We start from the raw sequence: 21319 nt of genomic DNA on the forward strand, positions 1-21319 counted from the left end.
AAAAAAAAGAAGGCGGCTTATTTTAAAGAAGTGGCTAACTCAAAGTCCCTTGAAAAAAATAGCAGAGAGCAAACACTGAAGTCCTTTAACTCTGTGTCATAGTTTATAGCAGGTTTCCAATTGTGAAATCTCTCAGCGATGTGGGACAGATGTTATGGTGAGGAAAATAAAACAAACAGACAACGGGATGGGAAATGCAGAGAAGATGAAATGACACAGTGTTGTTATCCTTATGGGAAATCTCTATATGGCTTTCCAAAATACAGTGCTGGTGAAGTTAGGAAATAGATGAGCTATATAAACAGAGCCACTAGAGGTCTGTAACTGTTCCCATGCAGTTTCCACAGAAACTGTCAGTCTCAAGGGCAGCTTTGGGAGGGGACTATTCTGCCCACCATCTTCTAAATGATCCTTTTAATAATCTGTCCAGACCTATTTGTGTAAGAAATGGACAAAAATGGAGGTTTTCCAGTGCTCTTTCTGGTTCCTATGGCAGTAGATCAAAGGCAGTAACAATACAGATTTAATTAATTCAGGAGAAGGAATTCCCACTTGCAGCGGTCTTAACCCAGCAGTGGAGGAAAGCTGTCAATCATAAGGGCAAAGGTGCTGAAACTGGCATGGATTTGTAGTTTGGTTTGGTTTTTTTCTTTTCCTTCACACTAAGCAGTTCAGGAGGAGAGTGAAACAGTAAATGTCACCTGAGCTTCAGAAAAAGTAGGGGTTCACATATAATCAGTTTATATGTAACATATATATATATAAAAACATATAGCAATTTATAACTGTGTGTGAACCATCCAGCTATAGGACATCTGGACAACAACTGAGCCTGTAGTCTTGTCAAAAGAAACCTCTCTGAGGGAATTGTATTTCCCTGTCGAGTTCAAGTTTGGAGAACATCCTTATCAGCCTTACTCCAAATGCCCATCCTCACATCAAAGACCAGCAGCACCCTTACAGGCAGCAAAACCTGACAAATGAAAAGCTGGGGAGGAACTCATCCCCACCTTCCAACTTGGTGTAAATCACAGGAGCAGAAGGGATTAAATTATTAGGAAGAACCAAGAATTACTGACTTAGCCAAAGAGGAGTGCAGGCAAAAATCCTTGCACAGAGCTAACATCAAAGAAATGAAGAAAGGCCTTTTGGGAGACTGAGCGGGGAGCTGGCCACCAGGGCATTTGGGCTTTCAATAATGGTTTAAAGACCAGAAGGAAAGAAGAGAGGGGAAGTTTGTTGATTTTACTTGAGCTAGAAATTACCATGATAGTAATCTGATGCAGATCTACAATGGGAGATCTTAAGGAGGCCAGCAGAGAATGGAAAAGTAGAAAGAATGACTACTTTCCTATCAAAAATATATTGTCTGAGTGGGAATACTATAGAAGAAAGCACCACACAGGAAGGAAAATATTGTAGAATTCTGCTGATATTAAATGAATTAATTTCTTTGAATAATATCTTCAAAAAGATACTTTTTCTCAAACAAATGTTCTAAAATAAAGTTTCACTCATACCTGTGACAAAGGTCCCGTTGCCTTCTCCCTTAAACAACTGCAGAATATCAAAGGTGAATTCAGTTTAAGAATCTGTTATCCCTTTGCCCTGTATGCCCTCAGTTTCCTTTCCATATGCAGCTCACCTAACCTGGCCTGAGTCTTTTCTCAACATGAGGGAAGTGACCCACATGCTCCTTTGTGTGATTTCTGAAGCACTGAGCAACAGACAGCACTGAGACAGTGCCAGAGCCCTGCAGCAGCTGATTTTATAGAAAACATGCTGAACCCTGTGGACAGTGTGTAATTTGGTGCAAGGTGCCAAATACTTTGAGGGTTGAATCTGCCTACCTGAAATTGCAATGAGGACATTTTTGCCTTGGGCAAAACAGGGATAGGGGCTCATACCCAGCTAGGGCAATCTCATGATTTGTCTACCACTCTGTCAAACAGGCATTAATTAGAAAAATCAGATAAATAAGGACTCACATAGATCCAATGTCTTGGTCTGCTGAAGATATCTTAATACTATTCACGGAAGTCCCCTGCACAAAATGATTTAGAAATTGTTTCCTACCTGCAGCCTGTTTCATCTTTGAACTCCAGCTGACATCATCCCAATGGGACAAAGCTTTAAGGCTCAGACATACAAGAAAGGATCTTTACATTACAACATATTACAGCCAATCTTGTGGGTTTATCTGGAATCACGCATGTGATTCCCAGCACCACACATGGTAAACATTCTTACTACACAGGGATGTCTGTGTGTCCATTCATTCAGACATCTGTGCCCACACTGGGGCTCTCACCAACCCATGTGTGTGTGTGTGTGTGGTTTCTCATTACATGTGTTTTCACTGAAAGAGTAAAGTGAGAAAGAATGGGCCTTTTCATTTCTAGGAAGGCCCTGAACCATCATGTTGTATATGGATCTGGAAAAAGGAAGTGTTCCCATTTGGAGGAGAATTTAGGCACTCTGAAAAGAACAACCTCTTCATGCTGGCACAATTTAATTTATCTGTTTACTGGATCTTGCCCCAGGAAACCACTTGCAGCATGGCCAAGGCTAGGCTACATAAGGCCTAATTGCACTCTATTATGAAACTCAGTAGAAAACTCCTTCACACCTTTAGACTTCTTTTTTTTCCCAGGTTTATCAGGTATCATACGTCCTTACATCACCTTGGGAGTTACATTTTCCAAGGTCTTTTGCAGAGTTCAGTCCCTCTAGTAAAACACTACAAGAGCTTTCTCATGCCCTGCTGGGTTAGACCCCACAAATGGTCAGTCTGGTCTTCCATTAAGCACTCACTGGGGCTGCAGGGGTTGGCAGAAGACTTGTCAAAGATCATTCTAGAGTCACTGGGTCACACAGAGCCAGTGTGTATGAGAGGACAGCAGGAAAGCTGCCATCAGGTAGGACCCATATGCTGTAACAAAGGGAAATGGGGCAAGTCTCAGCCTCAAGGCATTTCCAGAAGGAGGTGAGGTGATGCCTGCTGGTGATCTTGCTTTTGATATAGGAGATCTTAAAATTAGTTATTTTAAAAGTGTCATTTTTGATATTTTATAGCCAGCAGGTTCTTTTGGCGCAGAGGAGCGTCACCATTGCACTTTAGATGTTATTGAAATTTGCCACTACAGTTCTAGGGAGAGTCCTTGGGCTATTTGCTTCATAGCTGGAGTCTGGAGCCAAAATACTTACTGTAACCTGAGATTTAAAGGTTTTGCATCTTATTAAGAAAGCAAGCTGCAGCCTGCCCTCTTCCCCCATCCTTTCTAAAGGGTGGCTAAAGTACTGCAAATATGACACAAATATGACTTTTCAGCTGACTTCACAAAAACATATCTACAGTAATGTCATTTTTGTTAGTTACACACGTGAAAAGAATGTGTGAAGCCCATGAAAGTATGTAAAGACTCATGCTAGTTCTGTGTTTACTGATAGTGAGATATGAGGCTGCCATATCACACTGAGGTGAGCAAAGTTCTGTCTCTCTGAGCCAGCCTTTAAGAAGAAGGCTGAAAAGCATTTTCCTCCTCTGTGCCATTTGTGTTGTCAGGAATGTGCTAAAACCAAATCTCTGTATACTGGTAGTGACGACTGGAGTAGGCCCAGTCTCCATGTGAGTGAGATGAAGCATTCTGCTTTTTGTGGTCCCTGATAATGTGGAAGTCTGCTATGGATGGCTTGGATTTTTGTCAAGAACAAGACCGGGAAGAGCCAGCTGATACCTACACTGTGAACTTCCATATACATTAAAACATCAGGAATTCTTTTGATTTACCTTAAATCTGAATTTTCTGGGGAGGAAAAGAATAAAAGGTCCTGATATGATTTTATTTTTAATGCATGAGTGCAGTGTTCCAAGAAGCATTTTCCCCCGTAAGATAGCGATTAAGTCTCAGCTTAGAATATCTTTTCTTGAAATCAGTGCTTTTCCTCTGCCCTTACCATCCTCCTTTGCAACCCCAGAAAATGAAGGCTGGTACATTCCTGAAGGCTGCTCCAAAATAAGCATCCAGCAATTGCCAACTTCTGCCTCAGTTGCATTAATGAAACCCTTTAAACCACCAGTGCAATGCAGTAGATGCCTATGAGAATGATATTCAACCACGGTCTGTGCTCCAGATACTGAGTTGGTTGTGAAGCAGGAAAGTTTCCAAAGCTGGGATAGCATTCCTGTTGCCACTTTCCATGCCAGCTGTCTCAAGGAGTTGTTACAAGAGGTGCTAATCAGGTGCTTGAGAACAGCATTGGATTCCTCCTTCCCCTTGCCATGCTCTGGCCATCGCTCCCAATGAGGAAAATGCTATTAGAGTATTAGGTCATCTCGGTGCTTCCTGTTTTCTTGACAGACTCTCCTGTAGCTTGCTCTGCTGATTCCCAGGTCCCAGTGCACTGGGGTTATGGCTGTGTACAAAATAAAGGTGGAGAAATGAGTGGCTGGATCACAAAAGTGTATGACTGGACATTTTGTTTTGCAAGGCTGATGAGACAATATGAATCATACTGTTCCTCCCACACAGAAATCCCCTTCTGCTATAGTTATGCCTTGCATACCTAATAGCTTAGTAACTGGCATAAAGAAACTTCTCTGCAAAGCTGGGGAAAACCGTATTTACCAAGTGGCCAAATGCCACCCTCCTCAGCTTTGGTCTAATACTGACATCTCAGATACTGACACTGTGATAATCATTATGAGAAGTACCAGTGGAAAATTATTGGATGCAAGAAGTGCAATTACCTCTCCTTTAGACACCCAAGAACAACTGGAATGTCCTTTAATATTTTGATTACTCCACATGCTTACATGTTAGCTTTGCTGGGAGAATGGCAGCAGCAAAACAAAAGCAGAAGCGCTTGTGGGATTATTCAAGCCCCCCTGCTGCTCCTTATGGGCTTGTGTGATCAGAGGTGCTCAGCACAGCTCCACTGTGGCTCATGCCTGACATTCATATCTATCTTTGCAGGTGAATGAAGGCTTTCTGAAGCAGCCCAGGCACTGGGAGGCTCAGAGTCCTCATGCCCCCAGAGTGGGTTTCAAGGCACACAAAACGAGCACCATTTTGTTTATTGCCTGGTGGAGGCTTTCTGGACTCCACGTGCCATTGGTCATATGTGAAGCCCTGGCACGGATTAGCACTTTGGGCAAATGCCTGGCAGGGAATGGGACAGTGAGAGCTGAGGAGAAGTCAGTGGTAGCTGATGGGTTGGCAACCAGGAGCTGCCAGCCACTTTGTCCATGACTCACACGCATATGTTACAGTATGCAGCAGAAGTTTCAGGTGCTGGTCAGCAGTGCAATATGGGATAAAGAAGGAAATTTTGGCAGCATATGGGAGAGATTCAGGCTGTGAGGAGGTGGGAAGACCTGTCTCAAGAAGATTTCTTGTATGCAAGCTACTATAATGGGAAACTGCCACCCTTTCTCTTGTGTGTCTGGGAATACGGGGGCTGTGAGTCTCGTAGTTCAAGTTTACAACACTGAATCAATGCATTTTCATAGGGCAAGTCTAGCCCAGCAACTTCCAGGATGGTTCAACTGGGCCCAAAGCACTCATGAAGAACAGGAGGAGTATTTCCAACAGCTCCTTGAAGGCAGGTAAAGCAGTGAGGTTGGTGTGGCCAGAGCCTCAGGTACTGAATATTCTGGTGCTGCATGGGGACTGCTGGAAAGGGTTGCTGGTGGGGATGCTGGACACATCTGTCCGGACTCTGTGAATTTTCTTTCCCTCATCCCCGGCACCGGCTCTGTTCTGCCATTGCCATCCTGGCCCACTGTCCCTGAACCGCAGGCCCTGCTGCCAGCCCACCCCCAACCCGCCCTGAGAGCACCCATCCAGCGCCCACCTCCCTGGTGCCCACCACTCCTAGCAGCGCCCGCCAGCTGCATCGTTTATTTGGGAGGCCCACAGCAATTCCCTCCACCCTCATGCCCCTCCCTTTACAGTATCTCAGCCACTTCCAGCTTGCGATAGCGCAGTGGCCGCCAGGTGACCCTGGATTAGTGTAAATATTTTGCTTTCACTGGAAGGAAATGTGACATACGTTTGGGGTGGAAGTTATCCAGAGGCTGTGGCCTCGGGAGTGGAACTGCTGGGAAGCCCCTGCCACAGTGCTCTCAAGGTACCAGCACTGCCAAACCCATTAGACACGGGGACTGTGCACCAGCAAGGGGCCAAACAGATTTGCTTCTCAGTGACACAGCAAGGGCAGTCGGGGGTCAGTGAGGAGTGAGAGTGCCCATGCTGCCCAGGCAAAGCACAGTAAGGCACAGCATGGCCTGTCTGCCCTGGCACACCTCCCCATGGGCAGCTGAGCACTGGTATGAAGGAAGGTCATGGCAGAGAGAGATGAGTACAGGCGCTTTCCAAACATCCATGTAAGTTTGGAGCAAAGATGCCAAAAAATAAAAATCACTACATGATGATTTGTGTTTCTTAAACCATGTGGCTGTGTAAGCAGCCATGGGTAATGTGGCAGGTCCCTCTCTCCTGCTAATGGGCTTTCTCCTGCACTGAGGACAGTCCAGTTTAAGGCCTGAATGGGTTTTAAAAGCTGCCCCCAGCTGAGGGGTGTTTGCAGTTGGTGACACTTGTGATCATCTGCCTCAGTCTGACTGTCTGTAGATATGCTTAAAAAGGAATTGTAATACAATGCTTAAAGGCATATTGTACCAAGTAGCTAGTGTCACATTTTACATCTGATAAATATTAATTAATGGTATTTCAAAGTACAAAAGGTGCTGGGAACTCATGCATTGGCTGGAGAGAAATAGATCTCCCATATTTAACCATAATCTTGCTGAATTATGCATTTGACTTGGCATAGCTGGTTACCCTGGAGTGGTGTCTGCTTGTTTGGCATTCCTCCCTCTCATACTGAGGTGCTGACTTCCCACAGGACAGCCCAGCAGCCTCCCCAGGGAATCAAAGAGGCAGATTATTCAGAATGAGCAAGCTGCACCCAGTCAAGGGTTTGGTTTTGGTAAGTACCCAGAAATTAAGGCTCTAACTTGTTGAGGTTTTTGGCCTTGCCTAGGCCCTGTCCTTATCAACTGCTGTGAGCTTAATTACCAACCTTTGTTCCTCCAGACAGTCAAATTTGTTATGGAGAAAATGCATGTGTGTTCGATTCACTTGTGAAAGGCTTGGCAGTACATAATTTAAAATCAAATTACAGTCTGCCGTTAAAAAAACCCCAGAAAGCTCCATTTCACAGGACAGTGCTGCTCATGCACTAAAATAAAAGCTGAAACAACTGCATGGTAATGCTCAGCCAGTCCACAAAACCGTAGGGAGGTACATTGACTTTTTAGGAAGATCCCAAGTGAATATTAAACAAACCCCGACGTTCCTAGCACCGCTGCCCGAGATCAGCACTTCACTGCCCACTACGTGCAGAGACATTCAAATAGCTCTTGTAGCAGCTGCTGACACCCTCATACTGAATCCTGCCTGGGAGACCTTAGAAATGGGTCGCGGAGGGGAAGTATCCTGTTCCTTAGAACACACAGCCAGTGTGCTTAGCTGAAAAGCAGTGGAGAAGGAAGGAAATGAAATAAAAATTTTCAGAATTGGAAATTTTCATTGTGTCATTTCATAATTAGAAATGGACACATACCTATACATACATGTATGCATGCATACAACTACATATACATGCAGGCCAAAGAAAGCAATAGGAAGCCGTTGCAACCAAAGCATGTGCCAGACAATCCTAAGCAGGACGTTCTGTTCACAGTAGAACATAATGTAGCTCATGGAAGCTCAAGGATGAAGCAATAAAAGTCGTGTACTAGCCAGTTCAAGGTTACACAAAAGCATTAAGCTCCCTCTTGTTTAGAAGACATCGAAATGTGATACATGAACAAAAAAGAAGTAATGTCTTTAAATCTTAAAAAGAATAGCTGTTTTATTCTGTAGGGATCTATGGGATCCTCCACTCTGAGGAATATAAAAGACCTCCTTTTTCCCAACTGGAAGGAGGGGATTCATTTTAGGTGGAAGCAGTATGCATGTGATATTCCTCAGGTGGTAAATTAAGTGTAAGCTGGCAAGCCCATGGGCTGCTCACCATCTCTATTTAACATTCAGAGTTGCTCTGTGGCACTGAGCACTGAGGCTGTGGGACATCACGGGGGCCACACCTTAGCGTGGGTCAGGCTGCTCTTACATCTCTATATTCAGACTTATAACTGAAAGTCATGCCCAAGCTCTTGCTTCAAGACTTAAGTTGGCCTCCTAGCTCTTTGAAATCACCACCAGCGGCAGGTTAGCCATCACCAGTGCCCTGCAAGGCACTTCCATGCTCACGTGAAGCAGGAGAGTTATGAAGAGAGATTTTTGGCTGCTGCAGCCTTCAGGTGTGCTGTGCTATGTAGTGCATGTGCTGTGAGCTGCTGCTTCTCCTAAGAGCAGCCAGAAGAAAGGGGTCCTGGCATTACAAGGCTGAGAGACAGTCCGTGCCAGGCCAGCAAGGTGCCAGTCCATGAATTCACTGCCACTATGGATATGAAATGCTGGGAAAGGGCAAAGGAGCTCCCAGCCATTACAGACAGGCTCGGTTCCCTGCCTGGACGATGACAGACCAGTCTCCCATCACAGACCCTGTTTAACAACAGATTAACTGAATTCTTTTGAGCTTTTCTTATGCTGAAAGAACCGTTGCCCAAAGCAGCTGAAAAAGCCCACGTATCCAATACTAGCAGCTCTTTTTGATCCGCTTTTTCTTTGACATTGCCTGGGGTACCCTCCCCCCCACAGCCCTGCAATGTAAATCCACTTTTTAATGCAGTTGGCTTGGATTTGTGAGGAGTGTGAAGTGCTAGCCACCTAAAAGGCCAGTCAGAAGAGTTGCCATCTAAAAGACCAGCTGGCAAAGAAGTGATTTAACCTGACAAAAAAAGGTGTTGAGACTAGTTTGATTATTTTGGGTGTGGGGGGTGAGGAGAGGTGGTGGTGTTGGCACAAACAAAGAGCTCTGGACTAGGTAGAAACAGCTAATTCAGCCAAGCACCAAAGCTGGTGCCAGCTCTAGATAAACTTTGGTGCTCCTCTTGCAGTTTTTATCCAGATTTGTCCCAGTCAGCACCAGGAACTGCCAACGGATGCATCTCATCAATAAAAACAGGCTAGAAGAGACTTGTGATATGTTTCCTGTGTGTTTGCCTTGAACAAGGATGTATCTCACACCCAGAGCCCCACTTAGCTGTGCCAATTCCAAGAGCTGGCTTGGTATTCACACCATCCTAAATGGAAGCTGGGGCAGCCATCAGCCTGAGCAGCAGGAGGAAACCTCTCCCTTGTTCATGAGTCTGGGGTTTTGACTCGTTATAGATGGTGCAGTGGGGTGTGTGGGGTATGTGGTGTCCTGCAAACTGCAGCTCTGGATGCAGCTTTCAGTGGTCACTGCCATCTCTGTGCAAATACTTGTGATGAAGCACATGGTTCACTTTCTAAGCACAAAGCTGTCCCATAGAGACATGTATATTTCAAGGAGAGGAGAAAAAGATACATGTGGCATGTGTTTCTGAGCTAGAAAACATGCAAAGTTATGCCCAACAAGAAAACACAGCTGAGAGGTAGCTGGGAGGGCTCTGTCCTTTCAATCTCTGTGTCTATCAACAGAAGAGGTGCTTGAAAATTGCACCCATCATTTTCTTTTGCAGAGTAATAAGCAAATAGGTTTTAGCCTGTTGCCCGCAGGGAGATGGCTTTGTAATGGAAGGAGCACTCTGAACTAAATCAATAAACAAGAGAATGGATGTGTTTGTTTTTCCATGTACTGGAGGTGAGGGCTCAACCACGCTGGGGTTTCTTTCACATCCTCTCCGCTTGACACAGGGCAGGGGACAAGCACAGACACATGCAGAGCTGCACATCTACATGGAGGGAGCACAGGAACAACAAAACTTTTGGTGTCTGCCTTCCCCTCACACATGTGCCCTGCCCTTCCTGTCAGTGGAGTGGGAGATGTGGGGCTCTTGCCATGCCTGGTGCTCTCCCTCAGGCTGTACTTTCCTGAATGTTTTAAGCCAGCACTTGCCACTGACATGGGAGCTGCCTGAGTGTCTCACTGCTCCTGGCTACTTGCTTCTTCCCCTCTGCTTTTGTGCAATCACACCAAACTGCTTTGGTGAGTGCAGCTGGACCACAGCCAACTAAGGACTACAGAAAGGATGCTTTTTTTGTTAATCCAGCTGTTCCCCACTCCAGCTCACTCTCTTGCACTGGGAGTGAACCTCATGTGCCTCTTTTGACAGCGATGCTGACTTATTGGGAGAGACGTTCATGGCCCTCTGGCCTGGGGCAAGGGATGACCTGGGCAGGGAGGGCCCTGCTGGCCCCAGGGCATCCCTGCCTACCCGTGTGGGTGGCAGGAGGAGAGAGCAGCAAGTAAGCAGAATTAATCAACCAGAAGCTGCGATGCTGGTGGAAGTATCTAGTTCACATGCATACATACACTCATAGAAATGCACTTTACTACAGCCAACTTCATATGGGGCAGGTATTTTTGCTTGTTGTTTATGAATCCAGAACCACCAGTGTAGTCTTTGTCCATGCTACATATGCTTTGTTGGTATGTCTGAAGGACGTATGCCCATCACAGGCACAGCATTAAGCTGGGAAAAGAGAGTTACCTAGCCAGAGAGAGGCATTTTTAACTCCTTTCAGCTGCATTCCAAAGACAGACAATTATTTGGAAGTATCTTGTGTGCTTAACCAGTACACAGGAAGCATTTGCAAAGGCAAGGGCAGCAGTGAGTGTATACTTTAATCCTGTCTCAGACAGAGCATTCCCCTTATTCAGCTATTCCCAGCATTTGAGCTGTTAGCTCAAAGGCAGGCCTACAGCTGGAATGCATAGCTTAAGATAGCCCTCTCCATGTCTAGGCCACTGGATGCCTACATGGGCTTACGTTTTTAATGCATATTCCCCGTTGTCCCTCTTTTCTCCTAGCAAAGAGAGGTATTTCTGTGTGCTTCAGTGTGTCTTGTATGTGCTAGGCCAGGCAGTCCTGTGCCTGTACAAGTGCCTGAAAGCACATGCAGATACAGATGTGCCCATACAGACTCAGACGTGCCCAGACAGACCCACATCACTAGTCACGTTTACATCTGTCTATATACATGCCTATTCTGCCATGCAATCAACATATACATAAGTTTGTTGAAACAAGCCAATTTTTTTATCTCTCCTGAATTGCCAAGTGCTGGAAGCAGCAGGCTAGCTATTGTGGTTACCCTGATTCCCAGGTTTCTCCTGCAGTTGGCAAGCAAGCAGCACTGCAGGTTTCCTAACAACTGGGATGAAGTTTTGTGTAAATCACCTTCTAGGCGTTAGACTTTTCCCAGCAAAAGAGGGGGGTGGGTGTTTGGAGGAGGGAGAATTGCTCTCTTTGATGTGGGGATTAGTTCACATGTCAGCATTATCCCCTTTTTTTTAATATGCTGTGATTTATAGAAGGGCGGCTATGAGAGATAGCCAAGGGGACACCCCACGTGGGACTGACAGACACCACCTCCCAGAAAATACCTACAACTAAAGCAGCTGGCATCAACAGAAAGACTCCAACTGCAAAAAAAATGAAAGCATTGTAAAAAAGCCCTCTTTTGCCTAACAAATGCTTTTTAAAAATTAGGATGTGCTTTACTGCTTATTGAGCAGAAACTGGTTTTCCCAGCAGCAGAGGGGGAGTCTTTCTGTACATCCATAATAAAGAAATAATAAATGCGCTTTTTTCCTTGAAAAAAACCCTTTGTTTTGTATTTTCCCCTTAGAGCACACATCACTAGTGAGAATGAGTGTGGTTTCAAAAACGATTATGCTCGCTTTAAACATATTTAGCAATGTGACTGCTCCGTCAGAGTTTCCACATTCTCCTGCATGAATATTTTATCGGTGTTTTAGAAAAACTTCACTTTTTGGTCAAAAGTTATGTGGTCGTTCTGCAATCCAATCTTATGTCTATTAGTGTTGAAGGAAACTTTCCTGATGTTTTTCATGGGAACTGGATAAGGCTCTGACTTATTAGGCTAGAAGCCATATTCAGAGTAGCTTGGCTTAGCATATCTGAATTATTTAGGCTTGCTGCTTTGTGGAGTGTATGGCTGAGGGGCTGGCAAAGGAGACAGTGATCGACATAGTAAGAGATTTAACTAACTTTTATAGTCCGTATCAGTATTTTTTCAAATTTCTTTCTGCTTTGGCCCTTTTCGGTTCCTAGTCTTTTTATTTTTCCAATTCTCTTTGAATGAAACTTTGAGATATTCTAGTAGAGCAAACTTTTTATTTGTAATTAAAAAACACAGTTTACTTTCCAGACAGATCAGCTCTTTGAGCTGATTCCCTGTGTGGCTGCTCTTGTGTTGAAGGCAGTGGGGGCGACACGGCTGTGGCAGCCCAGACTTCAGAATGAGCTGCTGCAAAACTCTACCCTAAATAAGCAGTTTTATCATGTTTTTACCACAGAGATATCATGGGGTCTTCCTTGGGTGTTTCTCTAAGTCCTCTCCCATCCAGATACCCAAAGTCCTGCAGTAACCCTCGATGCTGCTTTGCTCACGCTCCTTCCAGCACAGAGGTAGCTCAGTGACTACCTTACCTTGAGGGACAGACAAAAGCCGAACCACTTCTTTGCTGCTCTGTTTCCAATGGTCTCCTGCAATAACCCCCGCTATTCTTTTAAGCATAAAGAGGTTATTGTGTCACCCCCCAGCAACCCATGACTGCCACTGACAACCGAAGCGTGACGCACGACGGGACGTGCCCCACACAAGTAGGCTTTGTACCCGGGGCGGTGCAGTAAAGTGGCCACGTTCAAGTGTGGCCTCACAGTGTGACTTCTCCCACCCCAGCCTGGGCTGGTCCATGTGCTCTGACCCAAATGCTAATCGAACTACTTAAACCCACAGTGAAAGCACAGACAAAAGCTCCTCTGGCATCTCCCCAAGCACAGCGCCCTGGCCCAGGGCTCCTGAGGTATGCTGCGGCAGCACGCTCGCACAGATGGGCCTGGCTCTGCCGAGCAGCATGGAGAGAGCTGCAGGTTTGGCTCTCAGGTACCTGTGCATGCACCACCTCAGCTTGCTGCTCCTCTTTTGTTCTACTGTGAAGTGATTCCATACACAACTCTTCTAGAAACGTGCACAGAATTATGTGTTATGTGCACATGCACCCTCTCCTCATGAACAGGTAACAGCAGAGTAATTCAGAGTGATGTTTCCTTTCACCCCAGCCCGATGCAGGGCTGGGGGTGATGTGTGGAGAGAGAAGGATGACTTGGTGGACTGGAAATGATAACTGTTTCCACAGCCTGGGAAACATGCTGCATATGTTTCTGGCAAACAAGGGTATTTAAGAGACATGGCACATGCTGCGCTACTTATTCTTCTTCACAAATGGCCCACTGGGGCCAAAAATCAAAACCATTTCCTGCTTATTTGTTCAAATTGTCAAAATATTTGACTGAATGAGTGTCAAGCAGTATCCTGAAGACAATACTTCATAGAAGGAAAGACAATTTGGAGATCGCTGTGCTCCCCCATTTCATTGCACTTTCCAGAAATGAAAAATTCTCCTTGCTGGTCTCCTTGGCTGTCATGTGGCAGGGTGGACAATGCCAGCTGATTACACCCACATACATCACCGACTTACACTTTTTTCTACACACATTACCATTTGGGTGCTCAGACCTGTCTCCATTGCCACTGGTAGCTTGAATCTCTCCTGAAGGGTTAAATAAATTTTTCCTTTAAATAAAGAGACAGCACCAGCTGTTGAAACCCCAGTATTTATGCAAGCATTTTGCTAATGCTTTTGAGTGAGAAAAGTAATTCCTGTATTATTCAGGTGTGCTGTCATCTGGGAGAAGCAGGATTTCTCAACTCCTCTTTGGTTGGGTTGGGAATATACAGTTTAAGCAAAGTTTGTTAAATGCCATATATACTACAAAGTTAGACAAACCACTTGTCAGTAGATATGTTTGAGTGTAACTGAGACTAGAACTAGATCTTATGATTTTGATGGCTTACAGTTAAGAATGAAAGAATGCAATATAATGTAAAGCAATAATTAAACAGCCAGTCAGCCAAGCAGAACAGGCTTACACTTTTGAATACATGAGAAAAGCAGAGAATTTGAAAAACACTGTCAATTTGGGGGCTTTTTTTTGTTTGTTTTTGAAAGTTATATTGATAATGGTAGAGCTTAAATCAGAACAATATAAACAGACTGCAACTTAAAACTTTGCCTGGTCTTTTCACTTAAACCCACAAAAATATAAGTACAGGCTGGAGTTCATAACAAGCTGGACCCTTCCCCTTCAAAAAAAAAGAACCAAAACTGAAATCAAATGCTCAGTTTGATTATCCAGCTGTTTGGCTCAAAGGTGCAACTGGCTCGTCTTTCTGTGGTCTGTATGAAACTCGGAGGAACACTGGGCCCTGACCACCAGACATGCTTCCCATGCTTCCAAAAGCTGAGCATGAATCATACACCACCATGTGTGAAATCCTACATGCAAACATCAGACGGAGAACAAGAACTCTTCCTGCAGGAGATACCTACCGTCCCTCACGTAACACTAGCAGGAAACGACTGTAACTGCTGATATATCAGAAACAGCCCTTGAGTATTTCTACTTTTCATCCACATTTAATAAAAGATCACTTCCATTTGAGATTCTCCAAAAGCATGTGTTTTTGCTGATGTCGTAAGTAGGGGCAACGCAAAAGTTACCACTTTCCCAAGTTGTGTGTTGAACTAAACACCTGCATCATCGGTATTTAGGTAATGGAAGGACTTTTCTTTTTGACTCCCTAGTAACAGACATATTGTCAATGTCCAGCGAAGGTTAAAATTCTACTGGACCATAGCTGTGTACCTTGTATACAGGCTTTGAGAAGTGATTTCCATACCTGCTGAAGCAATTAACTGTTAGTGCAGCAGTTGGGATAGAGCAAGTGAGGGAACTGCAATGTGCCTTTGGTTGGAAAGCAACTTCAGGTCTAAATGGCAGCCTTGTCAGACATTCACCTGGTTCCACTGCTTGTACTTACAGCTCAGGAGAGAGCTCAAAGACTCTGGAAATGCTGCAGCTAAATAGCCACCTTCTTAGCACCCTGCTCAGTGCAAAGCTTCCCTGGCACCTGATTAGGAAAACACTGGGGATTCACAGAAACACAGGCTGGGGTCAGGAGAAAGCATTAAACCTTTGCATGTAACTTGTCATGTGACCGGGCTGGCGGGCCATTGACTGTGGGCTCCGTTGGCAGGCAGTGGCTTGCGGAGACCTGGGAATTATTATATAGGATTGGGAGAGAATGCCAGCAATGCACACAGAGCCCAGGGGGGGAGGATGAAAGGCAAACGCTACTTAATGAATGAATCCATAAATATGCATGCAATTTCTGAATGACTTCTTTTCCTTTGCTGAACCTGCACACCAGTTTCTACAGCCACCAGAGAAAGCCTCATGTCCCACAGTTGAGAAGATCTGTGCCAACTCCCTTGGCTCTGCCAGCCCACATGCTGCTCCCCAGCACCTGCCACTGCATGGGCACAGGCCATCTGTGCTGTCAGCAGCAAGAAGAGCACTCTGTTGGTGTGCCATGAATGAAGGTCCTTGCCAAGACACCAGTGAGCCCCCTAAACACAGCTGCCCTCAGGAGGAAAGTGGGGTGTGGCTCTTCTGAATGTGTCAGCTCCCACTGGCAGTGGCAACGCTGTGGGGCCATAGTGCAACCCATGGCTGAGGGCAAGGGGGGGAAAATTCAGTGTTGCTGCTTCAGTAATCTGAACCAACCAGTGCCAGAACAGCCCACTGGCTGGGGGCAGAGCTCAGCTGGTGCCACCTCCATCATCACCATGGTGGTTGGGGGCGCACCTGTCTTGTGGCTGGCCTTCCCAGGTGGCTGCAGTCAGATGGGGTGTGCGGGCACGGGCTTCGAAAGCACACTTAGGAACAGTAACTTGCTGCTTCCCCACAGTGTATAATTTTGGAATGATGGGAGTAGGGCCATCTAGAAACAGTGTCCCTGCAGCTCCTCACTTGGCATGGTAGAAAACAAAAAATGCTTTCATTTCAGTCTGGCAGCAGCTCTGGTTGTGTGTGCTCTGGCTGCTTCCTTAATTACAGTGGTTGTTGACAACTTCTGATAGAGACCCTCTCTTTGAGCAGTTCCCCCACTCCCCCACTTATTTTGCAGTCTGAACACATAACAAACAAGGACAAAGTTCTGTAAAAATAAGCTCACTGTAACTCAGTGATTCCCATGCCACAGTTATGCTGTGTTCCTCTCTTCTGTCCTCTCAGTTTGTGCTGCTGCTGTTTACTTCCTCTTTCTGGATATAAGACGTTTTATTTATTAGTGCTGGATTTCCTGTGGCCTGCAGCTGCCCGTTCTTTACTCTCTCCAGTGCATTTTGCCACTGGAGGCTGTCTGTAGGTTTGTTGTCCCACTGACTGAGGTGCTCTCGTCCAGTTTGGTTCATGGTTCTATTAAACACCACTTGACAAAGAGGGGGCTTGCATGGCAGCCTAGGCATACAAACAGCACCCCCCTTTGCACCCCCCAAAATAAACCAAAGGCTGGCATGGTAAACTCTCAGAGGCAGAGGAGGGGTCCCTTTTTTATGACTTACTGATGCAGAGATTATGGTTTTTCAGATAGCAGGAACACTTCTTGTTTTGCTTGTGCACACTGCACCACACAGAGGAAGTCAGCTCTTCGACTGCACACGTCTGCAGGTCTGACTGACAAGGGGTTAGAGGTTTGTAATTATTCATATTTCGGACTGTGGGCCACATCATGGTAGAAACACTGTGCAGACTTTACACACGTGAGGTTTATTAATGACTTCCCTGACCTTTTGTAGACGTTCAACATCCTCGTAGTAAACAGAAAAATTGCTTATACAGAAAGTGAGATCATGAAGTGGAAAAAAATGTTTTGCTGATTTCCCTGCTGGAAGGAAGGAGGCGGCAAAAGCTCTTCACACTCTATGTATTACCAGCAAGGCCAGTTGGAAAAGCTCACTCCTCTACACTGGGGGAAGTGCTTCATCTAAATTCTCTGTTGTCCAATAGCTATCTGGTATTATTTCAAATGGCAGAGAATAAGATTGAAGCAGTGCCTAATGGTAATATTCTCTCTCTTGTGTTTTATGTGTAAGATGCTGCCCTAATTTTATCATCATCCCTTTCTGTTTGGAAGGGATTTGGGGCCTTAAAACTGAGTAATGAGGGTTAGGGGTGAAGTGAACCCCAAGGCATGGAGGTGTGTTTTACAGCAATGCAGCCGTAGTCCTGTCAGGATATGATTCTTTCAGCTGTTGTTCATGGTGGGCAGTTGCTGGCACAGAAGCTCTGCAGGTGCAGCACCATTTAGACACTTCTTCCTTTGTGTCAGATGTTTGAGAGCTGCCCATGACCATTAAATAGGGAACGGTCCTCTGACATCTTCCAGGTAAAATGGAAACGGGAGATCCTGAGCATTTGAATTATGAAAGATCCCAGTGTGTTACCTGCAAGCCAGTGTTCTAACCCCAGTGTTCTGGCCAAATTCCAGCTCTGCTAATTACATCCTGCCTATGTGAAAATTCCCCTGTATTTGTACACTGCTTTCTTCCTCGCTTGTTTTCAGCAGCTGTGTGGAGTTGCCAGGTGCGGTGAAGCGCTTGCCATGTTCCACCTCAGGCCTGGCTGCCTTTCAGCAGGGAATGAAATGAGCACTGTGCACAGCATTTACAGTGAGTCTGGATCCTCTGCAGGAAGAGTGCTAGAGAAGCAGCCTACCCAAGGACCAGTGCTGGGGCCTTGTCACAAAAGGTAACAGCATTAAGATGCCAAAGATTCTAGCGCTGGGGTACATCATAAGGTCACAGGAGTGACAGGAGGATGGATTTTCCTCCCAATGTCTCTCATCTACAAGGGCTGGAGTAGCTGGTACATGCTGATCTGGTTTTGGTAGCTACCTTCAGGTTTGTTTGCACAGTGGGTCCGAGAAGCTCTCAGTCCTGCTTACACTGGTCACTGTCAATATACATCCAGCTTTGCATGTTTGGTTATCTATCAGTGAGAACAAGGGAAGCTAAGGGAAAAATAATTTTAGAACTTTAAATCTATAGATTTGTTTCCTTGTCTTCCACTTCATGACTCATGTGCACACTGCTTTTTGCTTGGCCCTGTTGGGAACAACCCTTTTCAACTGACCATTAATGCCCCTGGTAAAAATCTCACTCATACCGCTGGAGAAGAACTGGCTGATGGATTATCCATCTGTTCTGAAGAGGTGAAAGATGGCTGCAGCTGTAGTTACAGGATGCTAATAGTAAGAAGCAGTAAGAAATGCAGGTCACATACAGAAGGATAATGAAATTACATATATTCAATACAGGAGTACTTATTGGCTCATCTGTCCAATTTTCTTGTCAGCCAAGGTCTCTTGTTGATTATGGCATTTTTACCACAGTTCTGCCTGAATGTTATATGGAAGTACATACAAAAATGTTTGAGGTTGCTCCCAACAGAACACCAACTCCACTGGCAGCAGTGGAGGCAGAACATGCCCAAGGCAGACAGAGCAGTGATTTGATCTTTTTTCCCCACCTCACATTCCTCTTTGATCTTTTCAATATCTTAATTCCATGGGACAGCAGTTGTGAGCAAGGGAGAAAACCCAAGGTTGTCTCAAGGTGTGATGCCAGCATGTTTTCACCACATCCTAGGAAGACAAATACAGCAAGCCTTGGAAAGGGAGAGAATGTGTGCTGTCTATGGTGTAAGATAGAAAGCTGGGACTCAAAGACCCAAGTCCTCTTACCATGCTGCCCATGTGACTTCAGCAAAGCACAACTATTTTAGTCTCATTAGCCCTGTCTTTAAACTGTACTTGCTTCATGGGCATGAGAAGAATGGAATGTTTGTAAAACATTTTAGAACTTGATGGAAATTTCCCGGGTAGTGCAGAGAGCATTGAAAAGCTTATCTCCCTCTCCAACTGCAAATGGCTCTGCAATATGAGAGAAATGAGTGAAAACAGTGCCTGCATTCTGGTGTTTATAGTAATGAAACCCTCCAGCTCCCCTCTCCATCCTTCCATGCTTTTTAAAACAGGGAGAGACAGCAGTGAGAAATCTTAGTCTAAACAGAGTACAGTTGCTCCCTGGAGACTTGAATGCATCTCGGTGGAATTTTCCCTGCTTTCAGTCTTTTGTACTTCTTAAGGTCCTGGAACCAGGCATGTGACTGTAAGAGCAAAAAAACACTTCTCTGTCTGAGTGCTCTACCAAATATTTACAAGATACCCAGATAAAATGGCTGCAAGCAAGTTCAGCAGGGTTTGAGTGGCCAGTAGTGCAGCACTGTCAAGAAGAAAATCCAAATCTTAGCTAAAACAAAATTGAAATTACATGTTACAAAGGTCTCTTCAAAGCACAAAACTGGTAACACTGAAGCTGGAAAATTGCTCTTCCCTAGGGTGAAATGTATTACTTTTAGAAGTAGCTTATTGAAATGCAGTAGCTTCCTTGTTGTGATGGAAACTTCCTTGTTAAAAGAGAGCCTAAAGCTGTGTCAGCAGGCTTGTAAGCAGATAGCTGCAGAGATGCCCTCTCCATGCCATCCCGTCTGGTGGCTGGGAGTGATGCAACATCAGCTTCCACATCTCTTGCACTGCCACGGTTAAGGGTGTGCAGCACTTTTTAGTAGGGGCCATGTGCTCGCAGGAACTCTCTCCTCACCCCCAGGCTGCCTAGCAAACAGCAGATGGCAACCTGCCTGCCTGTCTGCCCGAGGTGGCCTCACTGCAGCTGCCTTCATTGCTGGGTTACCTACAGCCACTTTGGCAGTACTCCAGACCTCTCATATTTCTGTACAGGTTACTCTGCTTTTCAAGAGGGTGCTGAGGGAGGCTTTCCCTGTGATGGCAGAGGAGAGAACCAGCCTCTCAGGCCAATGGTGATCGTGCAGCGGCAGCTGGCACTAACTGAACCCGTGGCTTTCCTGTAGGCTTGAGAGCCGGGAACAACCAGATCCTGATCACAGCACAGCCAGTGATGCTTTTAGCGGCCTTGAGCAAGTCATACATTCTCTAAGTCTGTAAGGTGAGTAAATAATTCTGTGGTTTGCAGTCATGTTGTGAATACTTCAAAAGTGCTTTGAAGACAGAGAAAGCTGAGCAGCTGTAATACACATTGATCTTCCCACCGTTTGGATTGCTACCTTTTCTCCTAACATTCTGAACAGTCAGAGCCCAGCTATTTGCAACTCTTACATCATCTCTGATTATTTCCAAGTGAGTTGCAGGAATAAGTGCTTACTGTACTATTGCTTCTTAATCAAGCCAATGAGTGGGCTTGTAATTCTCTTAAAAAAGAGAAGTGAACATTTCACTGTGTTATGGGCTGTGAATATTGCTGTGCTTGGCCATTGGTTCCTGCAAACTGCTGAGGTGGTGAGGTGAATTAGGAAGGCACATGTGGCCTATGCTTCTTCAGTAGCATGTATGTTGTTCAGAGGCTTTTATTATTAAGTAACTTCAATTAACCTAAACAAAATACAGGTTTTTCATAAGTTCAGAGTTAAATATCGCCCCACACATACAAAGAACAGCACTTGGTTTTAATCTTTGAAGAGACAAAAGAAGAAGAATGCTCACTCTCTGCTTCAATAGATTTTTGAAAACCAACGTCATCATTCATTCAAGTCTTTGGGGAGGTTTCATTTGTCCTTTCTATAGATGTGACGTATTGCTTGAAGTCTCACCAGTAATGCTGGGCAAAGCAGCATCATGTAAAGTATCATTCAAGGCAGTGCTCCTCACTCGTATGGGCTGCAGGGCAGGATTGGTTCCTTCCCAAGTTACATCTGTATGATCCTTTTGGTCTGAAACACACAACAGAAACATCTCAATCACAATATTTCTAAATGAGATTGCAAAGTTGCCATTTTGTCCAGGAAACAACCACTTGGAAACCCATTTAATAAACAAAACAAATCAAGGTAGTAAGTTCATTACGAACTAATTTCACAGATTTGCTGAAAATGGATTGATGTGCATGTAATAATCCTCTTTTTTCTGCCTGTCTGGTTGTCCTTCTAGTTACCAGTGTCTAGGCTCTCCTTCTAATTCTGGCTGGCAAATTTTCTGATGTGGTCTAGAGCCAAACTTTAGACTAGAACAGGCCCCTCTACCATTCTTTGCCAGAGCTCTCCAGAGGCCATCATATACTTGCTGAGGATACTATACTTGCTAGGGTACTTTGCACCACCCTAATTTTCCAATAAAACTGATTTTTGGTAGCTAGT

General features: G+C 45.1%; 1 protein-coding gene and 1 long non-coding RNA gene across 3 annotated transcripts in view; one reads left to right on the top strand and one right to left on the bottom strand.

Moving 5' to 3' along the window:
- Nucleotides 1–16839: 16839 nt before the first annotated feature.
- The window catches only part of RAD51B (RAD51 paralog B), a 179550-nt gene continuing 175070 nt past the window's right edge, over nucleotides 16840–21319 (bottom strand). For both annotated transcript variants that reach the window (XR_006019305.1, XM_042047525.1), the window contains exon 4: nucleotides 16840–20896. Coding sequence is in view for 1 of the 2 variants with exons in the window: in XM_042047525.1 (XP_041903459.1) it covers nucleotides 20745–20896 (152 nt within the window). In the remaining variant the exon portion in view is untranslated. The remainder of the gene's footprint in view (nucleotides 20897–21319) is intronic.
- LOC121673795 overlaps nucleotides 20030–21319 on the top strand; it is a 40841-nt gene continuing 39551 nt past the window's right edge. The window contains exon 1 of the long non-coding RNA XR_006019306.1: nucleotides 20030–20115. This is a non-coding gene — a long non-coding RNA (uncharacterized LOC121673795). The remainder of the gene's footprint in view (nucleotides 20116–21319) is intronic.

The sequence above is a fragment of the Corvus kubaryi genome, unplaced genomic scaffold (genome assembly GCF_017639235.1).
Source record: "Corvus kubaryi isolate FWS band 111438036 unplaced genomic scaffold, C.kubaryi_AGA036_p1.0 66, whole genome shotgun sequence".
Taxonomy (NCBI): domain Eukaryota; kingdom Metazoa; phylum Chordata; class Aves; order Passeriformes; family Corvidae; genus Corvus; species Corvus kubaryi.